Raw genomic sequence first — 24,484 nt, forward strand, 5'->3', positions numbered from 1 at the left:
ACCTAGGTTGTTAAAAGTTTAGTTTTGCTTTTAGATTGAGAAGCCAGTTGCTATTGGAGACCTGGGTTTGCAGACCAGAAAAAGAACTCTCCCGGTCTCTTTTTTTTTTAAAAAAAGGAATCTTACATTTGAGTTGGGGCTGTTCTCTGCCTGGAGAGAAAAAGACCCCTGGAGAGGAAACGACCCAGAGAAAGAGTTGCTGCTCTGTAGAGAAAAGCTCCTTTGCTGAGAGGAAGCCTGCATTGATAAAGGTAGCAAAATTCCTATTGTCTCCAATCTCTGGAAAATCTTTGCCTCAATAGTGAGTCCTATTGCCTTTTGTGTTTTTTGAGAGAACCTGAAATCTCAAGAAAGCTTCTACTGTTAAGGCTGCTACTTTAAAATTTAAGTAGATCTGTTGCTGCAACCTTTTGCTGAAAGATCTGAGAGATGCCTGCTACAGACAAATTGCCTTGAACTCCTACCCGTCACAAACTGTTCATCACTCTCACCAATCTGGAAATATCCTACCAGACTGACAATTAATTATTATTCCTAAGAAACCATTGCAACATAAAGTAACCTTTTAAAACTGGTTAACCGTTGGGTTTTGAATGTATGTGTGTGCATGAAGGTTAGGAAGATTGAGTTATAAAAAATTTTCATACATAGAGATTTATCTCATTTAAAACTTGGTTTATTAATAAGTAGTTAATTTTGTTGTTTAAAGAAACCTGGTTTGGCATGCTTTATTCTGGGGGATAAATAAAGTATTTAATTTGGCTAATTTCCAGTAGGTGGGAAACTTTACTAATATGCTGTGATCTGTGGAGTAGTGGGCCTGAATTAACAGTGCATTACTCCCACCTTGGTCGTAACAGGATGAAACATTTGGCAAAGTACAGCCAAAAGAGAAACAAGTTAGGCTGGGCCTGGAAATTATGAATATTGGGAAGGGAGTTTGTGGTTTCTTGTGTAAACACTGAGTCACTTTGTATATCTATCACTTACTTGTCGGCCACTCAACATCGCAGCATCCTTGTTCATGACCACTTACAGCTTTGAATATTTATAGAAACCTTATACTTTTTATTGTACTTTATATTCCCCACATTCTTAATTTCTCGCTGTTTACTTGAAGAATGCTACATAAATGCAAGCTGTTGTTGGGACAAGTAAGATTGCCTTCAGTTTTGTGAGGATCACGTCTCAACCCTACTTTCTGCCCTCTGCTGCTGAAACCCTAATCTACATCTTTATCATCTCGAGGCTGGACTTCTCATGCTTTCCAGGCTTGGCTTTTTGTGCCCTTGCCCTCAAATACCCAGAATCCCACCGTCTTTCCTAGACTCCGGAGAATCAGCCTTGCACTTATCCATCCCAATCTCCTCCATCTGCATATCCTTCTATGTGCACTTATGTCCTCTGATACCAGCTTACTTATTTTTCTCCACTTCCTTCTCTCCAGCATTGGCAGCTGATCCTTCATTCATCATGGCCCAATCCTCTCAAATTCTCAGCATCACTGTTTTGTCACCTCCCTCTGCCTTAAAGTCTCCTTAAAACCCTCGGTGATTTTCAACCATGACTTTTGCCTTTTCTGCTCCTTGTTGCTTTCCTGTGTGGGAGAAATGGCCTAAAAGTTCCTTAAAAATGTTAGGAACAATCCTGGTGAATTTGGAAATTTTAATGTGGCTCATTAGGATAAAGATTTTAAAATCAAAGATTCATTGCTAAAAGCTGCAAACTAGGCTTTTAATATATCTCGTAGATATGCTATTTAAAGCTATTAACTTATTAGCTGAGGAGTTTAACTGTAAACTAACCTCATTGACTTAGTTAGTTTTGGACATTTAGCATCAACTTGGAAATTATTACAGCTTGGATTACTGTTAAGGTGCATCCTTAGGTGAAGTACCTTGTGCACTTCTGTGTTTAATATTAAAATACTGTTAATTGTATTATGTTGATCAAGGAATATTAGTTAAGGATTTCTTGAACGACAGTTAACCTCTTCTTGCCAAATCGGTAGTTTACAACTAGTGAGGGTTTGGTTTGCAGAATTGTTGATATAACTTGGATTAATTAAATAAAAGTAAAATAAATAAATAAAGTTAAAGCAAGCAAATTTTAGACCTAATAATCCCTAGGGCATGGTAAATCTCCAGTAAGTTCTTTAATGAGTAAGGTGAAAATATTAGATATATCTGAGATCGGTTTAGGTAATGCATCTTGTAAGGTTTACTAACCACAGCACTCCTGGGTGGTGTCCACTTGTGATCCACAGCCCTGAAAATTACTGAGCCTTCTACGTATTTAGGGAGAGCTGTAGAACAAGCATCATAACAAAAATACTGATCAAAAGATTTTTTTAGAAAAAAAATCTAGTTTCAGGAAGTCATGATCTGAGAGTCCAAATAGTTCTGATCTCAGCCCCCTTATGCATGTAACAGCACTGACGCAACTGAAGAAATCTTGAAGTCACCGGTTTTGTTCAACTTATTCTTAAGAGATGAGCAATGCTGGCAGTTATTCACCATCTCTAATTGCCCTGAGAAGTTGGTGGATCTTCTTTAATTGAAGTCCTCATGGTGATCGTGCTCCCATAATAAGTAGAAAATTCCTGGATAGTGAGCAAGCTATGACAAAACGATGGTTTTACATGTCCAAGTCAGCATGGTGAATGATTTGGAGGGGACTCTGTCCTGGATAGTGTCAAGCTTCTTGACAGTTGTTATACCTTCATGCAAGTGATGAGTATTCCAGCACAGGTCTGACTTGACTGTTGTCGATGCTGACGAGATAGAGGTCAGAAGCTGAGGCACTCATCACAAAGTACCCAGTCCCTGCATCTCTTTTAGTCAAGGTGTTGATGCAGTTCAAATTCTGATCATTGATAACACCCAAGATGGTAATGGTGGTGTCATTGGTCTTAGGATAGTCATTAGCTAGTACTTATGGCACAAATGTTACTAGACTCTTGAAACCAAGCCTGGAAATTATCCAAGTCTGGTAGACTGGAAAGCATTGTGTCTGGAATATGGTTTGTGACTTGGAGGGTATGTCCAAAAATTGTCATCTTAATGATGGAAGGAAGGTCATTGATGGAGTGGAGGATAGCTAGGCCATGGCCAAGTCCGAAGAGCGACAACACTGGCATCTACCCTGCAATGTGGAAAATTGCCCAGGTATGTCCTGTACACAAAAAGCAGGACAAGTCCAACCCGGCCAATTACCACCCCATCAGCCTACTCTCAATCATCAGTAAAGTGATGGAAGGTGTTATCAACAGTGCCATCAAGTGGCACGCTTAGCAATAACCTGCTCAGTTTGGGTACCGCCAGGGCCACTCAGCTCCTGACCTCAAGAGGTGAGGTGAGAGCGACTGCCTTAACATCAAGGCAGCATTTGACAGAGTATGGCATCAAGGAGCCCTTGCAAAACTGAGGTCAATGGGAATCGGGGAAAACCCTCCACTGGCTAGTCATACCTAGTGCAAAGGAAGATGGTTGTGGCTGCAGGAGGTCAATCATCTGAGCTCCAGGACATCACTGCAAGAGTTCCTCAGGGTAGTGTCCTAGGCCCAACCATCTTCAGCTGCTTCATTAATGACTTCCTTCAATCATAAGGTCAGAAGTGGGGATGTTCGCTGATGATTGCACAATGTTCAATACCATTCGTGACTCCTTAGGTACTGAAGCAGTCCGTGTAGAAATGCAGCAAGACCTGGACAATATCCAGGTTTAGGCTGATAAGTGGCTAGTAACATTCGCGCCACACAAGTGCCAGGCAATGACCATCCCCAACAGCACAGTGGCGCAGTGGTTAACACCGCAGCCTCACAGCTCCAGCGACCCGGGTTCAATTCCAGGTACTGCCTGTGTGGAATTTGCAAATTCTCCCTGTGTCTGCGTGGGTTTCCTCCGGGTGCTCCGGTTTCCTCCCACATGCCAAAGACTTGCAGGTTGATAGGTAAATTGGCCATTAGAAATTGCCCCTAGTATAGGTAGGTGGTAGGGATAATATAGGGACAGGTGGGGATGTGGTAGGAATATGGAATTAGTATAGGAATAGTGTAAACGGGTGGTTGATGGTCGGCACAGACTCGGTGGGCCGAAGGGCCTGTTTCAGTGCTGTATCTCTAAAAACAAAACGAGAATCTAACCATCTCCCCTTGACATTCAACGACATTACCATCGCTGAATCCCCCTCTATCAACATCCTAGGGGCTACCATTGATCAGAAACTGAACTGGAGTATCCATATAAATACCATGGCTACAAGAGCAGGTCAGAGGCTCGGAATCCTGAGGCGAGTAACTCACCTAACTCCCCAAAGCCTGTCCACCATCTACAAGGCACAAGTCAGGAGTGTGATGGAATACTCTCCACTTGCCTGGATGGGTGCAGCTCCAACAACACTCAAGAAGCTTGACACCATCCAGGACAAAGCAGCCCGCTTGATTGGGACCCCATCGACAAACATTCACTCCCTCCACCACCGACGCAGTGTGTACCATCTACAAGATGCACTGCAGCAATGCACCAAGGCTCCTTAGACAGCACCTTCCAAACCTGTGACCTCTACCAACTAGAAGGACAAGGGCAGCAAATACATGGGAACACCACCACCACCTGCAAGTTCCCGTCCAAGTCACACACCATCCTGACTTGGAACTATATCGCCGTTCCTTCACTGTCGCTGGGTCAAAATCCTGGAACTCCCTTCCTAACAGCACTGTGGGTGTACCTACCCCAAATGGACTGCAGCGGTTCAAGAAGGCAGCTCACCACCACCTACTCAAGGGCAATAAATGCTGGCCTGGCCAGAGACGCCCACATCCCATGAACGAATAAAAAAAAAACTCCTACAGCAATGTCCTGGGGCTGTGATGACTTGCCTATGACAAACAACTATCTTCATTTGCATCAGGTATGCCTCCAATACTGGAGATTTTCCCTTGACTTGAGTTAGTGAGTGAAGGTTAAAATACATGGGAGGAGTGGTGGCAACAAGGGAACTTTCCTCCTACCTCTGCCTCCAAAAAACACAGCAACTGATTACCTATATGCCAGTTTATATACCAATCCCTAGACAGCAGATGGTCCTAGTTTAAGAATCTTGGGTGTGTTGGGGCAACAGTTACTCTACTACAAGGGGCCTTACTCCCCTTGAGTTAGGGAAGAAATGATAGGCAGGGTTCTATACCAACCTACAACTCCTATTGCAAAGTGTAAAGTTGGCTGTGATAAGCATTCAGTAAAGTCCTGTCAACACTTGAGGCTTACATTTGAAGGAACATGCAAGACAGCTACTGCCAACAATGGAATTAAAACCTCAACACAAAATTAAGAGGTGAGGAAAGCTTGCCCAAAAAGACAGACAGCAAAGAATGGCTACCACCCTCATACAGGACTAGATGACGGTTGGTTAAGTTCAACAGTGAATGCGGTGCTTGAGCAAAACAAAAACCAGTTATAATCACAGCTTTTTGTTTAAAACCACTTCCATTTAATGAGATAAGCAAAAATTAGATCTCTGCACATTCGCAGCCAGTTCTACCTCTGCACACTCACTCACTAGTTGTATCAAACTTGGTAGCAATGATAGAAGTCTACAACATTAAAAAAAAAAGTCATACTAACAAATCTCCACATCCACCCATTCTACAACGTACTCATAAGCACTCGTCACTCGGACATGTTTGTTGCCATTCAAAGTCACTGGGACCATACATTCTGTTGGGATCAATGTAATTTCTTGCTATATTCAGTAGAGGTACACAAGTGTATATACTCCGGAACTGCCTCCTCTGGGTTAAAATGGCATGTTGAAGCACAAGACATTTCCTATATCTAGAAACAAATTTTACAGGTTGCTAAGACTGAGAAACATCAATGGAACCTAGGCATTTATGGAGATACTCTAAACGGTTCCACAGTGTCAAAATTTAGGCATAAATGGATCTTTGGAATAGTTACAAAATGTAAACACAGCTCTTCAACCCACCTACTTACTACAAGGTGTTTGGATAGAGATGCAAGATATAAGTGCAAGTTATCATGCCCATTTTTCACAGTTGTGGTAGTCAGTGTTATAAATCTAACAGGGAATGTGCTGTAAAACAGCAAAATGTTCCAATTAAACAATCTTCCTTGTTCTTTGGCCTTTCCCCTCCCAAATCTAAATTTAACACTTTACACTCCTGTTACATTTTTTTGGCCAGCCAGGATGGTTTAGGACACAGGTTATTAGGTGACATGCAGATTTCCTTCCTCACTAAAATGCACTTCTGCCACCAAAGTGCTTCATCCGGCAGCTTGGCAGAGGGCCAACAGAGAGAAATCTCAATTGAATGACAGGTGAAACTGGGATTCAGACTTCTGACTTGAGTTTAATGTTGTACTGAAATTCTCCCACAGGATTCACACACAGCAACAAATAACTTACAATCCCAGCATCTGCCTCCTTTTCTTTTAAGAGATGTGCTCTGAAGAAAAGCACAGTTTCAGTCATTTAAAATAAAGTAACTGGATAAAGCTGGTCACTACAAAAACCCTGTTTCCAGGACCACTGCAAGGTTGGTTAAGGAACTATCTTACACAAAGATGATTATTTTAGTTCTTGCAATAAAAAAAATGTATTGCTTATTTTAAAGCAGGGTGACTTGGTAATGATGCAAAAATACTGGGCTCACACCCAGGAGAAAAGAGTTCAAATTGCTAGTTCGATCCGGTCTCTCAGTCAATCTTCTAAAGAAAGAATTTACCAGTCACTCACAGGTCTTGTACGAGTTACCCAAAAAAGGACACTGATGCTGTCCTTTTTTAGTATATCCCAGCATGAATCATCCAAAGAATTAAAAAAAAAAAATAAATGTAGGGAGGAAAGATCAGAATAAATATTACAAAGATAAAGAAGAAAAATTACAACCATTGTAGTCTTGTAAGTCAGCATGTAGGGCAGTCCATTTTTCTCTTGTGAATTGAACTTGCAATACTGCCTTAATGGCCCTATCCAGAATTAACCACTTGCCTTTTCGTGCATCACACTCCTGAAATTTAAGCCTGTGATCAATAATGAGGGGTCTCACTTTTGCAAGAAAATGACAATGTAAAAAAACCAAAACTGATCATAGGGAGGCAAGCTGTTTAGAATTCAGTCTGCTTCCTCATAATCCTCCCAGCCAAGAGAGCAGAGAGCCCTTAGGTCTCTACCAGTGCCATGCTTCAAGGGACATGGGGGCAGTGAGTGCGCCTTGGGTTAACTCAGCCTCAAATTCTTCTTGCCTTTGGAGAAAGTGAAGAGCCTTCACTCTCCATAAGTTCAACAAGGACAGCACAGGAGAAGGTAGCTCTTAGGCAGGAGCCAACGTATCACCACCACGCATTGGTACAGCAACATCAACATGATGCAATTTTTTTCCAAACTCCTCTATTTCGGCTTAGGATATTATAAACCGAGAACCAGTCTTGGCTGTAATCCTGTGTGCGGGAAGGGTTGTATTTTTACCAGTTGTACTTGACTTGCATAAAAGGCCATATTAAGTGCTCACAGTTTTTGAGGATTTTAGTCTTCATTGCAAATACTAATTCTAATCACCATAGTGTAAATCACACCCCTTTTGGCAATCCTAAACTATGCTGAACTACAAAATACACTATTTCTAAGTGAGAGTCAGCGGTTAAATACAATTGTTTGCTTATTTACTCTCTGCTACAGCCCATTGGGCTATTTTTCAAGTGGCAACTCAGTCCAGTGCCCATTCTACGCATGCAAGTTTAAACAGTATGATTTAGCCAGCTATTCAACTGTGTACAGTATCATAACTGACATCTACACATGCACACTTTCTATTAGGAGTACCTGGATTGTGATCAGGAGGGGTATAGTGAGCAAAACAAGGATCCTAGCTGTTTTTCTTCACTGCCCTCAAACCAGTGCCAATGAGATTAATGGTGATGCACCAATTGCTTCCACCTCTGAGATCTGCTTATTCAGTACAGTTGGGAATCAAAGCTGGGAAATTCAAATATACCTTAACAAGAAAGCACCTATTTCAACTATTCTAAATGATATTTCCATATCTTGAAATAACTAAAAACATCTAATGTTATATTGTTTCAAAGCCATTTTAATCCAATAAATATGCTTTTGGAGCAGAAATTCAAAGCAAGTTCTCATGGTTTGTGTGAAATGTCACCATGGACTAATCAGCTGCGATCCTGCAGTCTTGGTTCTGGGAAAGGTGAGGCACAATCAGTTGCAGGGTTGACAAAGCAAAAGGGGTTTACACCTATGCATTTTCTATTGAAGGCCTTTATTTGCTTTCTCGTGGACACCCATCACTGGGCCCCAGAATCTCCAAACCAAGCTACTGAAAATTCCAGAAAGGTCGAGCTTTTATTTGCCCGATGGAGTGCCAGCTAATAGGGCTATACTTCACTTAGTCAGGTCCAGTACACTTTGGCTCCAGCCAACCCCTCACTTATCAGCTCTAATTGCATTTTGATTTCTCATTTACTAGTTTGAATTTCCTGGGCCAGGAAGTTTGCTAAAGGCAGTTCTTAATGCAGTTGCCTTATCAGTGAATAAATCCTAACCTAGAAAACCAAAGATCTGTTAGTTTCAGCAACTTGATATATCTGCATGCATAAGAAAATAGGTTTAAATTTCATTTGTGGCCCTCTAGGGCTCTATGGTTTGCACCTTTGCTCTAGCTTAATAAATCTGAAATAATAACAGAAAATGCTGGAAATACTCAGCAAGTCTGGCAGAGAAACAGTTAACACGCCAGGTCTGTTATCAGAACCCCAGATCCCAGGGTTCAGGTCAGATCTGAAAGGTTACCCATATTTCCACAGATGCTGCCAAACTTGCTGAGTATTTCCAAAATTTTGTGCTTATATGTCAGATTTTCAGTGTCAGTAGTACTTTGCCTTTGTATTAATATGAATTTCAGGTGATCAATATTTATGGCTCAGCAGTTATCAAAATGGTATATGAAATGAGCTTGTTTCAATTCACTTAAATGAGCTAAATCATTAATTTACATCAGCTAATTAATTCACTTAAAGCAGGGGGTGTCCAACCTGGAGCTTGTTGCAACTCCCAACTCCTGGCAATAGTCCTGTTTGCAATGGTATTTGTTCATGGTTCGGCCCTGCTGGAAGTTTGGAAATTTCAGTTTCCTAATTACATAACTGTTGTAGAAATACTAAATCAGAATTCCAAAATCCGTTAGTATTTGCAATTTGATATATATACAAATCAATGGGAACATAAATGTAAACATTATGTGCCCACCCCCCACGGCTCCACTGCACCCATCTCTGTGACCCAGGATGACGAAAGATTGAACGGCCTTGATTTAAAGTGATCTGGATAATGGGAAGGAAAATGATCAGTGCCGTGGTATGTCATTTGATTAAGCAAAACATTCACTTAAAGATTTTAGTCTATACAACACGAAGTGGTGCCTTTATCCACTTAAGCAGTCAAATGCAAATCACAAGAACAGAGAAAAAAAGTTTTAAATGCTTTAGACTGCATTACATTAAATTGGGCAGAAGAGATGGATTGTAAACAGGAATATTGATAGTGTGTAAAAGGGTCAGGCAAATGTGTATGGTATCTCTTATTAAAACCTGTAATATAACAAACACTCCTGAAATCCTTGGAGATATTAAAGTAAAAAGGAACTAGACTGACGGCAGAAGTGCAAGCCCAAACTCCACTGCTGGGTCGGGTATTCTCAGTTGTGCAATAGTGCAGTAAATGGCAGGATCTTGCTGTGGCATGAGATTCCCTCTTATGAGCAAGGCAGTGGTCTAAAATACTGACTTTTACAAAAGGATCAGTGGCTCAGACTGTTTTACTCCATGATGATGATGGAGAGTGTGGAATAAGCTAGTCATGCAGCAAATTAAAAGGGGAAAAAACAGGGAGCAAACTAAATTTGGAAAATAATTCAAAAAGTCAGATGTCTCCAGTTTTCTTCATTTATAGTCCCATAATCTGCTTGAGTCTTGGAAAACCTATTTATAACCATTGCTACCTGTCACAAAGTTGCTGATCAAGCATCTTGCACTTCATCTATTCAGCAGCAATCAAATGTATTTACATATTTCTAATTTCAAAGATGCCTAATTTGAAAACCACCTGTACAACTGGTTTGGGGGCAGGCAGGGGGGAGCAATGATCATGGCTACCATTTTCTGGAATACACGAGCCCCAGAAAACTGACTGAGAAAATATTGATGTGTGAATGTGGAATTCACAAGACCTTACAGTTAGTTTTAAACTCAATGTGGATATTTGATGAAAGAGGCACGTGAAATCAGAATCAAGACTCCAGTGTGCATGGCTGGCAGTACAGCAATAAAACTAATGACATGCTCAAGTGAAAATTCACAAGTAGAAGTCAACAATTTTCTTCCTCCTCCTGTCTTCCTCTCCTGAAGGCAGTCTCTGGGCAGGATGCAATATCAAGGGCCAACATCTCTCTAGTACCTTGCAACTAAGTATTCTTTAGGATTAGCAGGCAGTTCAAACTGATCACAGTTGAGCCCAATCCTGTTCTAGTCACAGACCCAGCGTGCAGAAACACTGGGAAATGATTAGGAACAACTTGGATTACTTTTCCCCCTTCCTGGGATTTGATAATTTGTAGTACATGCACAATTACCTCAATTTATGATTGGCTAACAGGAAATACCAAAGAATTAATATGATACCTTCCTGCTTTTTATGATTCATCACCATCAAGCAATGAATTTACACACACACAATTTAAACCAGTTCCAAGTAGGAGCTTCCTCCAACTTCCCTTAACATGGCTAAATGTAATGTCAAATGCGATCTAAATTGTACAGACTAGGAAGATCACAGGTTCAGATACCGTTCCTGTACTAAGTTAATCTCTGATGTGATAGTGTTAGGGCAAATTGGCTTCAATGACAACTGTCTCTGGGGAAAGGTTCTGCTGGAGTTCTTGCTCCCGTTGACAACCTGGGAACAATCAATTATCAGTTGGGGGCAACAAATGCGTGTAGAATAGCACTCCATCATTAGGTATAGTGCTTACAGGGGAGAAAAGGCTGGGGGGTGCAAAACAAAGCAGCAAATGACATCTCAAAGAAGGTTTCTATTGTCAAAAAAAAAGCAATTTTTTTTTCTGCAGGAGGAATCTCACTTTGTTCAGAACGGATGTTGGTTTCAAACTTAATTTCAATACTCAATCATGTCCCACTTAAAACATAGTGGAACACGGTTCACTGCATAATAATCAGTGAGCCTTTTCATCCTGTCCAACTGGAAAAAAAATGAAACACTAGCTGTTGATATGAACAGCATTGCTAAATTTTCACTTCCACCTATGCCTTTGATATTAAGTATTGTAGCAACCAATTAAAATGTTTGATGTTTTTAAAAATGCTCCCTTCCCCTCCATTTCAAACAAAAGTCTCAACAGTGACTGCTTCCTGACTACTTGACTACAGAGAGCATCACTTTCAAAATGGATCCTGTGCTTATGAGATATTTGCACATACAGGCATTTTCCAGTAGGCAGAACTGGAAGAAACAGAAACAATGGCTAATATCTTTTCTCTTCCATAGTTTAGGGAGGGAAGGGGCATGCAGCATCCCTGTAGCCAATCCAACTGTGTTCTGCTAACCCAGCACATACCAGGAATTGAACCTTGGATTTTTTTTGTCTTTAAGGCTTAGTGCAAACTCAGAATGTACCTTCATCCACTGAGAAATCAAAAGGAAATTTAAAAAAAAACTTTTAACTAAATGGCACCCAAATTTTATCCAATATTATTTTGGCCCAAATACAGGCATGAGTATACCATGTGTAACTTTCAGCAAGAAACATCATTGCATCCCAACTGTTTTTTCACACACTATTAGTTCTTCTTCCAAACTTACTCACACCAACTTCATATCCCATATTTAAAAACCAATTTGTACATACAATTGTTTACCGGAAGTATACTATTTAACCAGTGTAGCATTAAGTCTCAATGAACCAAGCTTGAAGGAATGTAGAAGTTTTTGCTTAAATATAAAAATAAAATTTATTGTTTTTTTTTTTTTAACAGTTTTATCTAAATTTAGAAGTTGCCAATCACCCGCACACATTCATACTCAGACGTCACAAAATGGCAGTCGTTTTACTGGGATAAGGAGGAACCTTCAATCTGTCCAGCCACTTGGACCAGCCAGAATTGTCTTAAAATCTTTCCAATGGAAATAGTACAAACATTCTCTGAAAATAATTCATAAATGGTTAGATTGTAGTGTCTTCTACCAGTGTAATGTATGGAATCAATGATTGGTTGCTGTGTTGTAAAAGAGGTCATCTCAGTCTTTTTAATCTTCTGCACACCTCACCCACCCATTACTTACTTTTGTCCTCTCTCCTTTAAACCACCCTTGATTTTCTAAGTTACTTACACCTCTCTAAGTCAGTCAGTCTTTGGCCATGGTGATTGGGATTGAACAACTCATTTTCAGGTTGTTCAATGCCAGATGGGACAGCATTACACACTGACACTTCATAGTCTGAATGGAAAAACACTGTCTCATGATGCTATCCAATGCAAGGCCTCGTTAGTTATTGGCTACTTACCATGTGGGAACCAGCAACATAAAAAATACTTAGGGATGGGGTGTATGGAGAGGAGTGGGAAACAGGTTAGATGAGCATACTCTCCTGGGGATATACACAACACAGAGGGTGTTAGAGGGTCCAGATCTGTTATCAAATGGAGACAGTGACTATTTTGTGCAAAGGAGTTGCAGAATTTACAAGTGATTTAATGAAGGGCACAATGAGAATTGTTGTTTTTCCATTTAACATATTCAAATCAACCTGTGCAGGATGCTGACTCCTCTCATTCCCCAAGTCCATTCCCATTTCTGAAGCTTTTCCAATTCAGCAGGATGGGACAGATTTCACTATGGTAACCCTTACCACTGTAGGTCAATTGACCATTAGCAGGTTAGTCATGTGCCTCAAGAAGCATTCTTTTCTAGACTACTGGGCATAGAGAGCAGCATTATTTGAATGTCAGTCCATCCTGAGATTTTTATCATTGGTCCATAACTGGTCTAAGGGCCCCCAAAACTGGCACAAGTATGTTGCCCAACACTATTTTAGTTCTTGAGAAGCCCTGCTCAAGTGTGTCTCACAAGATTTACTAAAAACATTTGCCAAAAATATCCAAAACAAAAATAGATCAGACCTCATAACCTGCCATGAACGTGGTATTAGAAACAGCATCACAACCAGGAGACTGGTGAAGTCCAACTTCAAGGCTCCACTCATACCAAACCTTTATGACAACAGCAGGCATGAGGTTTGTATAATACGTGATCTGTATCCCACCAGTTATAAAAAGCACTACGCAACATGACTATGTACCCAGTATAACTGCTCCTTCTAATAAAATCTGAGCTTAAAGTCAAGATTACTCAAAAAGTTTTGATGAACCACATTTCTCTTTTAAAAAAAAACTTTTGAAAAATCAGTTTGTTTTTAATAAAGAAAATTAAAACAGGTACATTTGCAAGCTGCACCCAAAATAAGATGCAAGTACCTAACTGTGGTTAAAATATACACGGTATATATGTATACATGTACAATTCTTAACATTGCCTGCCAAAGTTTTGGTATAAGCTGAAAAAATCTTTTGTTTTAACATTATAGCACCGGATTTTTAAAATCTGTTTTTGAGAGTCCTATATTGTGTAATGGGAACCTCCTCCAAAACTAGCTATGACTGCCATTTCTCCATAGAACACTGCTTAATGTGTCACGCAGTTATAGTAGCAAAACACTATCGCATCAGATTAGCAAGAGTCAGATTCAGATTCACATATATCCAATGAACCAGCCAGGTCCGGCATTACTAACATGCCGCCACACATACTGAAATTTTTCCTCCAAACTCGATTCACTGAGCAAAAAAGTGAGATATACAAGCAAACACTGATAACATTACTGTATATAAAAAAAATGATCTGACACTTTGGGGGCAGGGGGTTGGGGGAAAGAGATGGGGGCTGGGGAGTAGCATGGGAGGGAGTGCTATTTGGATTTGTTTCCTTTACCTAACTAAACAACATAGATTTAAAAAGGAGGCTACTCACAGGAGAAAAAATAAAGGACAGAGGTAGGCAGCATAGCAAAAGATGTTGAGAAGTGACTCAAACAGGCACAACATTTTCTTTTCCCAAAACAAAAAGGTGGTTTCGGCAAGGTTTAGAATTCTTGTCAGCTGTAAACCAAAATGAATGATGTGTCCAAGGAAAAGGGGAGAGGGAGTACAAAGAGAAAGGAAAAGCAAAGATTCAACATTAGCCTCCAGTTCAGTTTTGCCTTTGGACAAGACACCACAGAAAATGGTGATATTACTGGGAATTGTGCCCTTAAGAAATGTAATTTTAAAAAAAATTCAAGTGCAGCGATATGTACAAAAACGATAAGTCCAGAAAGGTCGGCAAATCGCATTTTACAGCAACCTTTAAAGTAGAACGTTTCAAGTAAAGCTATGTCTGTTGCTTACTGAATCACCCATTACTGCTGTACCCTGAACCAAACTAAGATCACTGTTCAGCAATGGCCAGTTTTAAAGAGGATGTACAAACTTAAGACGAGGAGGACTTCACTGCAGTCCAACAAGCTTCCTGCATTGTTGCAGAGAAATATTTTTCAGCAGTCACAAGCCATTCATTGACAGTTCAAGCCCAGAGAAAAGAAACTAAATTTAAACAATTTTTCTCAAGTATATATTCTCGGTTTTTGAGGTCAGTTGCCTGCACATCCACGACCGGCGTTGTTTAGGGTACAAAAGTAAAAAGTGGCAATGGTTTTCAGAATAGTCAACTCGTCATGTTCATTTGCACCATTCACATTCCCAATGTCTATCTCTTCCGCACATGCTGCCGTCTAGCTTGCAATCTCTGTCTGTTTCCAGCAGGTCGAGATCCAGCTCCTATAGAAAAGGTTGGTGTTGCTGCTGGGAGAAACAGAATTGAAGTAGGACCGTTAATCATTGAATACTGACATTAATAGCATGTGGAATTCTCCTCTTTCCCTTGACCCTACAAAATGACTATGCACATTTTACGGAATGATCATGAGGGAATTGCTTTATGTGGAGACCTAAAACATTCCCAAGTGCTGCCAGGGTCACCTGACAATAGTACTATGCACTTTTTTTCGTACAAGGTAATGTTACAGAATGTAGTCAGAGACAATGGGCAAGGAACCATGAATGAACTGCAATGACAGATCTGGAGAAATGTTCCAGCTCAGCAAAGATTGGACAATGCAAGGAGAGCCCTTTGCCACCATGTAGTTACCACTTTAACTAGCTGACCCACAGGACAGTCCAACTGGATGAATACTAATCTACATTTGAAATTCAGAGCACAAGGTGTTGATGATGCAAATTAAAACAAGAAATGCTGGAAATACTCAGCAGGTCTGGCAGCATCTGTGGAGAGAGAAGCAGAGTTAACGTTTCAGGTCAGTGACCCTTCTTCAGAACTGGCAAATATTAGAAATGTAAAAGGTTATAAGCAAGTAAAGTGGGGGTGGGGCAAGAGATAACAAAGGAGAAGGTCTAGACAGGACAAGGTCACAGAATAACTGACCAGAAGGTCATGGAGCAAAGGCAAACAATATGTTAATGGTGTGTTGAAAGACAAAGCATTAGTACAGGTGTCAACGGACTGAAAATTGAACAGCCGTAAGTACAAACATGAAAAAAAACATGTCCTTGGATTGCTGCAGTGTTCCAGTGAACATCAATGCAAGCTCGAGGAACAGCATCTCATTTACCGATTAGGCACACTACAGCCTGCCGGACTGAACACGGAGTTCAATAATTTCAGAGCATGACGGGGCCCCCCCATTATACTTTTATTTTTTAGTTATTTTTTTCTTTTTCCTTTTTTAAAATTTTATTTCATCTTAGTTTGTTCAGTTTGCTTACCCACTTTTTTTTTCATGTTTGTACTTGCGGCTGTTCAATTTTCAGTCCGTTAACACCCTATCTGTACTAATGCTTTGTCTTTCAACACACCATTAACATATTGTTTGCCTTTGTTCCACGACCTTCTGGTCAGCTATTCTGTGACCTTGTCCTATTACACCTTCTCCTTCGTTATCTCTTGCCTCACCCCCACTTTACTTGCTTCTTACCTTTTACATTTCTAATATTTGCCAGTTCTGAAGAAGGGTCACTGACCTGAAACATTAATTCTGCTTCTCTCTCCACAGATGCTGCCAGACCTGCTGAGTATTTCCAGCATTTCTTGTTTTTATTTCAGATTTCCAGCATCCGCAGTATTTTGCTTTTATTTTAGTGTTGATGATGCATATTGAACCACAATTCCTTCTTGGGAAACCAAGAACAGTTAACCCTGAGAAGTACAGATCTTCACACCTAAAATATGTTCGGAACTTTTATGTGAACACCTGTCACTATGTAGATGCTTTTAAAACAAATCTGACAGAAGGTTCTCTGTTATATGGTTAGGAAAAGTTATCATTTTGTATTGTTTTTATACTGGAGGCCTGAAACCATCTTATCTGTATCTCCACAATAGATTAAGTGCATATTAGGAGTCCTGTTATGTAGCACACCAAGGATTACCAAAGTGCACAATTCTATTTAACTTCATCTTTTGCTCTATAAAGGGCCCTTCCTTCTTGCATTATCCCCAGAAGTTCAACAGCACCACCAGATTTCCAATGTGATTGGGTTACCACATATTCACTTATAACACAACACCTTTTGCTATCTATGTCTGTCTATCATACTCCTCTATTTGTTCTCAAGCCTAATCAGATGTGCTACTTCACTGGAACTTTGTCATGTTGATCAATTGGCTAACAAGTAATTTTAGAAGTACCCTTGTGTCTCTTCCCATTCAAACTTGTTTCCTGAAAACAGGTCCTATGTGAAAAAGGACTCTTGTGAATTGCATCCTGCTTGGATAAGACTCAACTTTCCAAGGACTGTTCTGTTTAACTGTCTCATCAGCCTTTTTAATTGTTGCCCGAAAGGATATGGTAGCGTAGTGGTTCGGTTACTGGACAAGTAATCCAGAGAAAAGGACTAATAATCCAGAGAATACAAATTCGAAACCCACCATGGCAGTTTGAGAATTTGAATTCAGTTTTTAAAAAATCTGGAAATTGAAAAAAGGTAACTCATAAAAACCCAACAAGTTCACTAACCACTTTAGGGTACGAATCCTGCTGTCCTTACTCAGTCTGGCCTTTACCAACATGGTTGACTTAACAGCCCTCTTAAGTGGCCTAGCAAGCGACTCAGTTGTATCAAATCTTCACTACACTACAAAGTGCTTCAATTTTTTTGAATTGTTTTGAGGACTTGTATTAAAACTGAAAAGATTCTATGGCTGTGTTTTTTTTAAACCAAGTTCACTGAAAGGACACTTGAGATGTTGCTTGAAAACAACCTGTGCTGGAAATCATGTGCTTTAAGCACAATAAACAACAGAAACCTTGGTGACCTGGGGAAGATGTTTACCAAGAAGCCACATGTCAAGATTTATGGAGGTCAGGAGGCTGTCTTTCTGTTTGGAGTGTGAACTGTTTTGAAGACAGTTGGTGTTTTGCCTGCCAAGGAAAAAGAAAACACCCTGCTCACCTCTTTCTCTACCACTTTGAAGAAACCCTGCAAAGATCCAGTATGGGAGAGCTAAAACCCCTGGTGCTGCATCTCTCTGGAGAAGCTGGAAAAACCTGACAGATTAATTCTCAACACCGCCTGAAAAGAACTGCTTTAGAAACGATCTCAGTAACTGTCTCCATATACCCGAACGCCAGACCAAAAGGGACAACTGACTTCCTTCCATATCTTTTTTCCTCAAGAATGAGCAAATATTTGGCCAAAGTATTCTTTGTTGCCATTTTTTGTAACAGACCTCGACGGAGAGAATTTCTGTATTTTTTTCAGTGTGTGTGTGTGTGTGTGTGGGGGGGGGGGTGGAATTTAAAAAGAGAACTTTCATATTTCAATCTGTGTGTTAATGCTTTTCTTCGTTACTGGATAAGCCTTGTTTGATAATAAACTGATAATTTTGTTGTTTATTAAAGAAACCTGTTTGGTGTATTTTATTCTGGGATAAAGAGTAGAGTATATGATTGACCGAATTGGTAAGTGGGTAAACATTTTTAAAATATATGTCGTGACCTGTGGAGAAGTGGGACTCGAAAAGTGCATTCTTCCCACCTCAGTCGTAAAAATGGACTGCAATGGATCAAGGTATTGGATCTCACCACCTTCTCAAGGCAACCAGAAATGGACAATAAATGCCAAATGACACCTACACCCTGATAGAGTGTTTTTTTTTTTTACAATTCATTCTAATTTTCAATAGTTTACATTTTCTGGAGAAGTGTGGACTGAAATTGGATCAATGTTTTCTCCTTAGATGAGCTGGAACCAAGCTTGCAGAAACATCTTCTATTTATAGGGGTTTCAGCTTTTGATTGTGCACAAGAGTAGGTTGTCACTAGAGTCACTGATGTAGTCAATGATCAGTGCTTTCTAGAGGGTGATTTGCATAAGGGCCTAATGAGTCCTATGGCAATAAGATGACTGGGGTGTACTGATTTAATCCCAGTGGGTCAGGCTTGTGGAGGAGCTCAATTCCTTTGAGGAGGATTTAGAATCATAGAAAGTTTACAGCACAGAAAGAGGCCACTTGGCCCACTGTGTCTGTGCTGGCCAAAAAATGATCCATCTATTCTAATCCCACCTTCCAGCATTTGGTCCATAGCCCTGCAGATTATGACACTTGAGGTGCATATCCAGACTCCTTTTGAATGAGTTGAGGGTTTCTGCCTCATCTACCCTTTCAGGCAGTGAGTTCCAGACCCACACCACTCTCTGGATGAAAAAAGTCTTTCCTCAACTCCCCTCTAATTTTTCTACCAATCACTTTAAATCTATGCCCCCTAGTCACTGACCTCTCTGCTAAGGTGAATAGGCCCTTCACCTCCACTCTATCCAGGCCCCTCAAAATGTTGCAAATCTTCCCTCAGCCTTCTCTGTTCCATGGAGAACAACCTCAGCCTATCCAATCTTTCTTCACAACTACATTTTTCCAGTCCTGGCAACATCCTCGTAAACTCCTCCATACCCTCTCTAGTGCAATTACGTCCTTTCTGTAATGAGGTGACCAGAACTGTACACAGTACTCAAGCTGTGGCCTAACCAATGACTTATACAATTTTTTTTTACTCCAATATCAAATGCCATGGATATTTACATATTAGAGACATCCATTCCCCAAACGTTTCATGCTCAGTTGTTTTTTGATAGCTGTATGAAATAGTTCCTGCTCACTGCATGACCAATCCCTTAATATTTGAATGGGCTGATCCCACTGACATTTCAATAAATGATTTGGTCAATAGCTTTGACAAAGCTACTCATTTATATAGGTGTCATGCTCTGATATGGTGAATGAAAGATAGGATCTTGTAGCTGCTTGTTCCAAAACATATTGTGATGACAACCTCCTGTCAATAAACATAAGTTGTATTCTGCAAATTCCCCAGCCATCACGCCACATGAGAAACACGTAGAACCTCTACTCCACTACAACTAACTGCCAGAGACACTCAATGGAACTGATGAGATGAAGCAGACAACTGTTGTATTACACATAACAGGGTCTGGGGTGATGGGCACCTTCTTACCAAATGCCGATGCTGCTGCTGCTGCACCTGTTCCTGGACTCCCAAAGTTTGGTGCTGGAGCATTAGTGGTCCCAAAGGAAAAGCTGCCACTTGGAGTACTCTGTCCAAATCCAGGTGCAGTAGTTCCTGGAAGAACAAATAAGAAAACAGTCAAGCTGTTGAATATGCATTTTATACAGAATTAGTAGCAAACAAAAAAGTGTCTTGGTTTTTGTCCAAAACAAAATGAATTCTAGATGCGAATCTTCTACTTTACAGCCCCACAAAGTCGTTCTGTTCCCTTTGATGGATTATTCTCTCTTTCAAGATGTCCGGTAATGTTATACCTACTATTGGCCAATAGTTCCCAGGATTATCTTTGTTACCTTTAACAAGATGGTGCTACATTTGTCCTTTTCCAATGTTGACGATGTTTTCACTGAACCATGAAAACGTGATAGATTTCTGCTAGCCATTTCCTTAGGTACCAGCGAGGTTTCCATCTGGGCTAGGTGCCCTTGCCCTCGTTCAATGTTCTCAGTCTGTCCATTACCTCCATACCGGTCACTTCTAATATTCAGAATATTTCATTCAATAATGGCTCCAATATTAATATGGACTCAACTCAAATGAACACTGAATCCTCATTCACACTTACAGAGGCAATTAAGTGCCAACTTCAAATAAAGACAGAGTGATTCTATGGCAAATAACGTGCACTACACAGCCTTGGAACTAATACTAGTATTGCCTAATTACATCCAAAATATAATTGGAAATTCTATTCCTACAACAACCTTACCATCACCTCTCAAGCCCTCCACTCTTTCAAACTGTCAAGATAGCTTGTCCAACATCCAGTACTGGATGAGCAGAAATCACCTCCAACTAAATATATGGAAGACCAAAGCCACTGGCTTCAGTCCCTAGCTACCGGCTCCATCCCTTTCCCTGACAACTGTCTCAGATTAAACCAGACTGCTTGCAACCCTGATAGCATAATTGACCCCAAGTTGAGCTTCCAACTACACATCTGCAGCATCATCAAGAACACCTATTGCCATCTCAGTAACATCACCCAACTTTGCCCCAACTCAGCTCATCTGCTGCTGAAACCTTCATCCTCACCGTTGCTACTTTTAGATTTGACTATTCCAATGCACTGCTGGCTGGTCTCCCAGGTTCTACTCTCTGTAAATTTGAGGTCATCTGAAACTTTACTGCCCGTATCTTAATACGCACCAAGTCCCGTTCACCCATCATGCTTGCTGACCTATATTGCCTCCCTGTTAATCAATGCCTCAGTTTTAGCATTTTCATCCTTGTTTCCAAATCTCTCCATGGCCTTGACCCTCCCCATCTGTGTCATCTCCTGCAATCCTCCAAGATATCTGCACTTCTTGAATTCTGGCACCCTGCACATCAATCTTAAGCACTCCACCATTGGTGGCTGTGCCTTCAGCTGCCCAAGTCCTAAAGCTATGGAATTTGCTCCCTAAACCTCTCTGCTTCTCTATCCAAGATGCTTCTTAAAGTTTGCCTCTTTATCTCCTTATGTGGCTTGGTGTCAAAGTGCCTTGGGATGTTTTACTACATTAAAAGCACTATATAGTTACAAGTTGCTGTTGTGCAGGTACTTCCTGCATCTTGGCTCCAGCTGCCTGAATTGATTGAGAACAAGGAAAACTACACATACCTGGACCTGCAACAGTTAAGTGAAACATTAGCCAACACATCCCCACCCCCCAAAAAACTAGCATTTATATAGCACTTTAACATAATAAAATGTTCCAAGGTGCTTCATAGAGATATTATAAAGGAAAACATGACACTGAGCCACATATGGAGATATTGGGGGCAAATGATCAAAAGCTTCACCAAACAAGTGGGTTTTAAAGGAGTGTCTTAAAGGAAGAAAGCGAGGTAGAGAGGCCAAGAGGTTTAGGGAGGGAATTCCTGAGCTTAGGCCCTAAGCTCTACTGCCAAGTAAAGCCCCAAACAACTAAAGCAGTGAGGAACAAATTCAAAACTGCAGTCACAGACTAAAAGCACATCTGCTGGTTGCTCTCTGAAAACGAATTTAAAACAGCTATCATGTGCACAGACTTAAACTAATGAAATATTTCGCAGACCTGAAACGTTCACTGTTTCTCTCTCCACAGATGCTGCCAGACCAGAGTATTTCCAGCACTTTGTTTTTATTTCAGATGCCCAGCATCCACAGTATTTTACTTTTATTATAGAAATCACGAGTGATATCCTGACTGATTTTTCAGCTTAGTGAAGTGTAGTATTTGTAGTTGCCAGCCTTTCACATTGTTCATGATCTGCCCGCACTGCTTAAGAATTTGCATTTTCCAGACACTGCCACCCAATGTATTGTATTCCAAACATGCATGAAGTTCCAGTGTATGCATGGAAGAGCTAATGTTAATCAGTCTCTTTGTGCTATAAACTTGCTAGCAGTATATATCTGCAAGAAGCTGGCAACCATAGCTTACAGCAAAACTGCTTCATTTTAAATGTAGTTTTCTTTCAATATACATAGATATTTTCTTGCAACACTAAGTTTCTATACTGTAAATACACAAACAAAAACATTTCAAGTGAATTAATTTTTATTGAAAATCAGTTTACAGCACTGGATAGATGGTATCCCCTCAGTCAGTCATGTGGTGCACTGCACATTTTACTGTGTACACAATGTTTCATACTGTACAAATCACAATGGGATAATTTCAAATCACAATTGAGGGTCAACAGTTTTGCATTCCTCTTGAAAAAGCAGGTAGAGACACAAGAGACCAATTAGCCTTCATGTGTATGGTAAACATCCAAAGTTCTATTTTGTCCTGTGATTAGAACAAAGAACAGTACAGCACAGGAACAGGCCATTCGGCCCTCCAAGCCTACGCCGATCTTATGCCTGCCTAAACTAAAACCTTCTGCACTTCTGGGGTCCGTATCCGTCTATTCCCATCCTATTCATGTATTTGTCCAGATGCCTCTTAAACGTCTCTATGGTACCTGCTTCCACCACCTCCCCCGGCAACAAGTTCCAGGCACTCACCACCCTCTGTGTAAAGAACTTGCCTCGCACATCCCCTCTAAACTTTGCCCCTCTCACCTTAAACCTATGTCCCCTAGTAACTGACTCGTCCACCCTGGGAAAAAGCTTCTGACTATCCACTCTGTCCATGCCGCTCATAACTTTGTAAACCTCTATCATGTCGCCCCTCCACCTCCGTTGTTCCAGTGAAAACAATCAGAGTTTATCCAACCTCTGCTCATAGCTAATGCCCTCCAGACCAGGCAACATCCTGGTAAACCTCCTCTGTACCCTCTCCAAAGCCTCCACGTCCTTCTGGTAGTGTGGCGACCAGAATTGCACACAATATTCTAAGTGTGGCCTAACTAAAGTTCTGTACAGCTGCAGCATGACTTGCCAATTTTTATACTCTATGCCCCGACCGATGAAGGCAAGCATGCCTTATGCCTTCTTGACTACCTTATCCACCTGCCTTGCCACTTTCAGTGACCTGTGGACCTGTACGCCCAGATCTCTCTGCCTGTCAATACTCCTAAGGGTTCTGCCATTTACTGTATACTTCCCACCTGCATTAGACCTTCAAAAATGCAATAACTCACATTTGTCCGGATTAAACTCCATCTGCCATTTCTCCGCCCAAGTCTCCTACCGATCTATATCCTGCTGTATCCTCTGACAATCCTCATCACTGTCCGCAACTCCACCAACCTTTGTGTCGTCTGCAAACTTACTAATCAGACCAGCTACATTTTCCTCCAAATCATTTATATATACTACAAACAGCAAAGGTCCCAGCACTGATCCCTGCGGAACACCACTAGTCACATCCCTCCATTCAGAAAAGCACCCTTCCACTGATACCCTCTGTCTTCTATGACAGAGCCAGTTCTGTATCCATCTTGCCAGCTCCCCTCTGATCCCGTGTGACTTCACCTTTAGATACAGCATTTTACGTTGTCCAGGTGTTTCCAGGTCCACCACTGGTGATGGTAGAGGAATCGGGTGAGGTGATACAAGCAAATCACTGATCTGTACTTGTTTCAGTCTGATGTTCATTACACACCAGCAATACAATGCTAAATATGCTCTTACTGGAAAGGGCTCTCAGATTCCCCTTGCTAATGCCTCCTTCACTCCACTACCTTCAAACCCTGAAAAGTCAGATGGTTGCGGAGAAGACCAAATGCAGAAATTGGTCATCCTCAAAATCCACTAGCAGGACCGCATTTCAAACACTGTAGCCCTGGAAACAGCCAACATCACCAGCATTGAGGCCATCCTCCTCCAAAACCAACTGCGTTGGGCGGATCTTGTTGCCCGGATGGACGACAGTCGCCTGCCCAAGATTGTGTTGTATGGAGAACTGGCCATGGGTAAAAGGAACAGACGGGCCCCATGCAAACGTTTCAAGGACTCCCTGAAGAAGTCCCTCTCTGTGTGCCACATTGACCATTGCCAGTGGGAAGCACAGGCCACAGATCGTGATTTAGAGATGCTACACCAGAAGGGCTACAGATAGCTTTGAGACTGAGCAAAGAACCAGCATGAAGGAGAAAAGGAGGATAGATCTAATCGCCCCCAGCAGCGACTACACCTTCACTTGTACCCGCTGTGGGAGAATCTGCCAGTCACGAACAGGCCTGACTATCCACCAGCAGGCCTGCAACCGATGACTGCAACCTTCCCAAAATCATCATCCCCGAAGAAATGCCAAGACGACA

General features: G+C 41.0%; 1 protein-coding gene across 4 annotated transcripts in view; it reads right to left on the reverse strand.

Moving 5' to 3' along the window:
* Positions 1-5,456: 5,456 nt before the first annotated feature.
* Positions 5,457-24,484, reverse strand: part of pom121 (POM121 transmembrane nucleoporin) — a 69,875-nt gene continuing 50,847 nt past the window's right edge. For 3 of the 4 annotated variants that reach the window (XM_068010192.1, XM_068010189.1, XM_068010193.1), the window contains 2 exons: positions 19,736-19,861; positions 5,457-15,008 (listed from right to left, as the gene is read on the reverse strand). In XM_068010192.1, coding sequence (XP_067866293.1) covers positions 14,914-15,008; positions 19,736-19,861 — 221 coding nt within the window. In that variant the 3' untranslated portion in view covers positions 5,457-14,913. The remainder of the gene's footprint in view (positions 15,009-19,735; positions 19,862-24,484) is intronic. The other variant, XM_068010191.1, reaches the window with a different exon arrangement.

This window comes from Heterodontus francisci, chromosome 30 (assembly GCF_036365525.1).
Source record: "Heterodontus francisci isolate sHetFra1 chromosome 30, sHetFra1.hap1, whole genome shotgun sequence".
NCBI lineage: Eukaryota > Metazoa > Chordata > Chondrichthyes > Heterodontiformes > Heterodontidae > Heterodontus > Heterodontus francisci.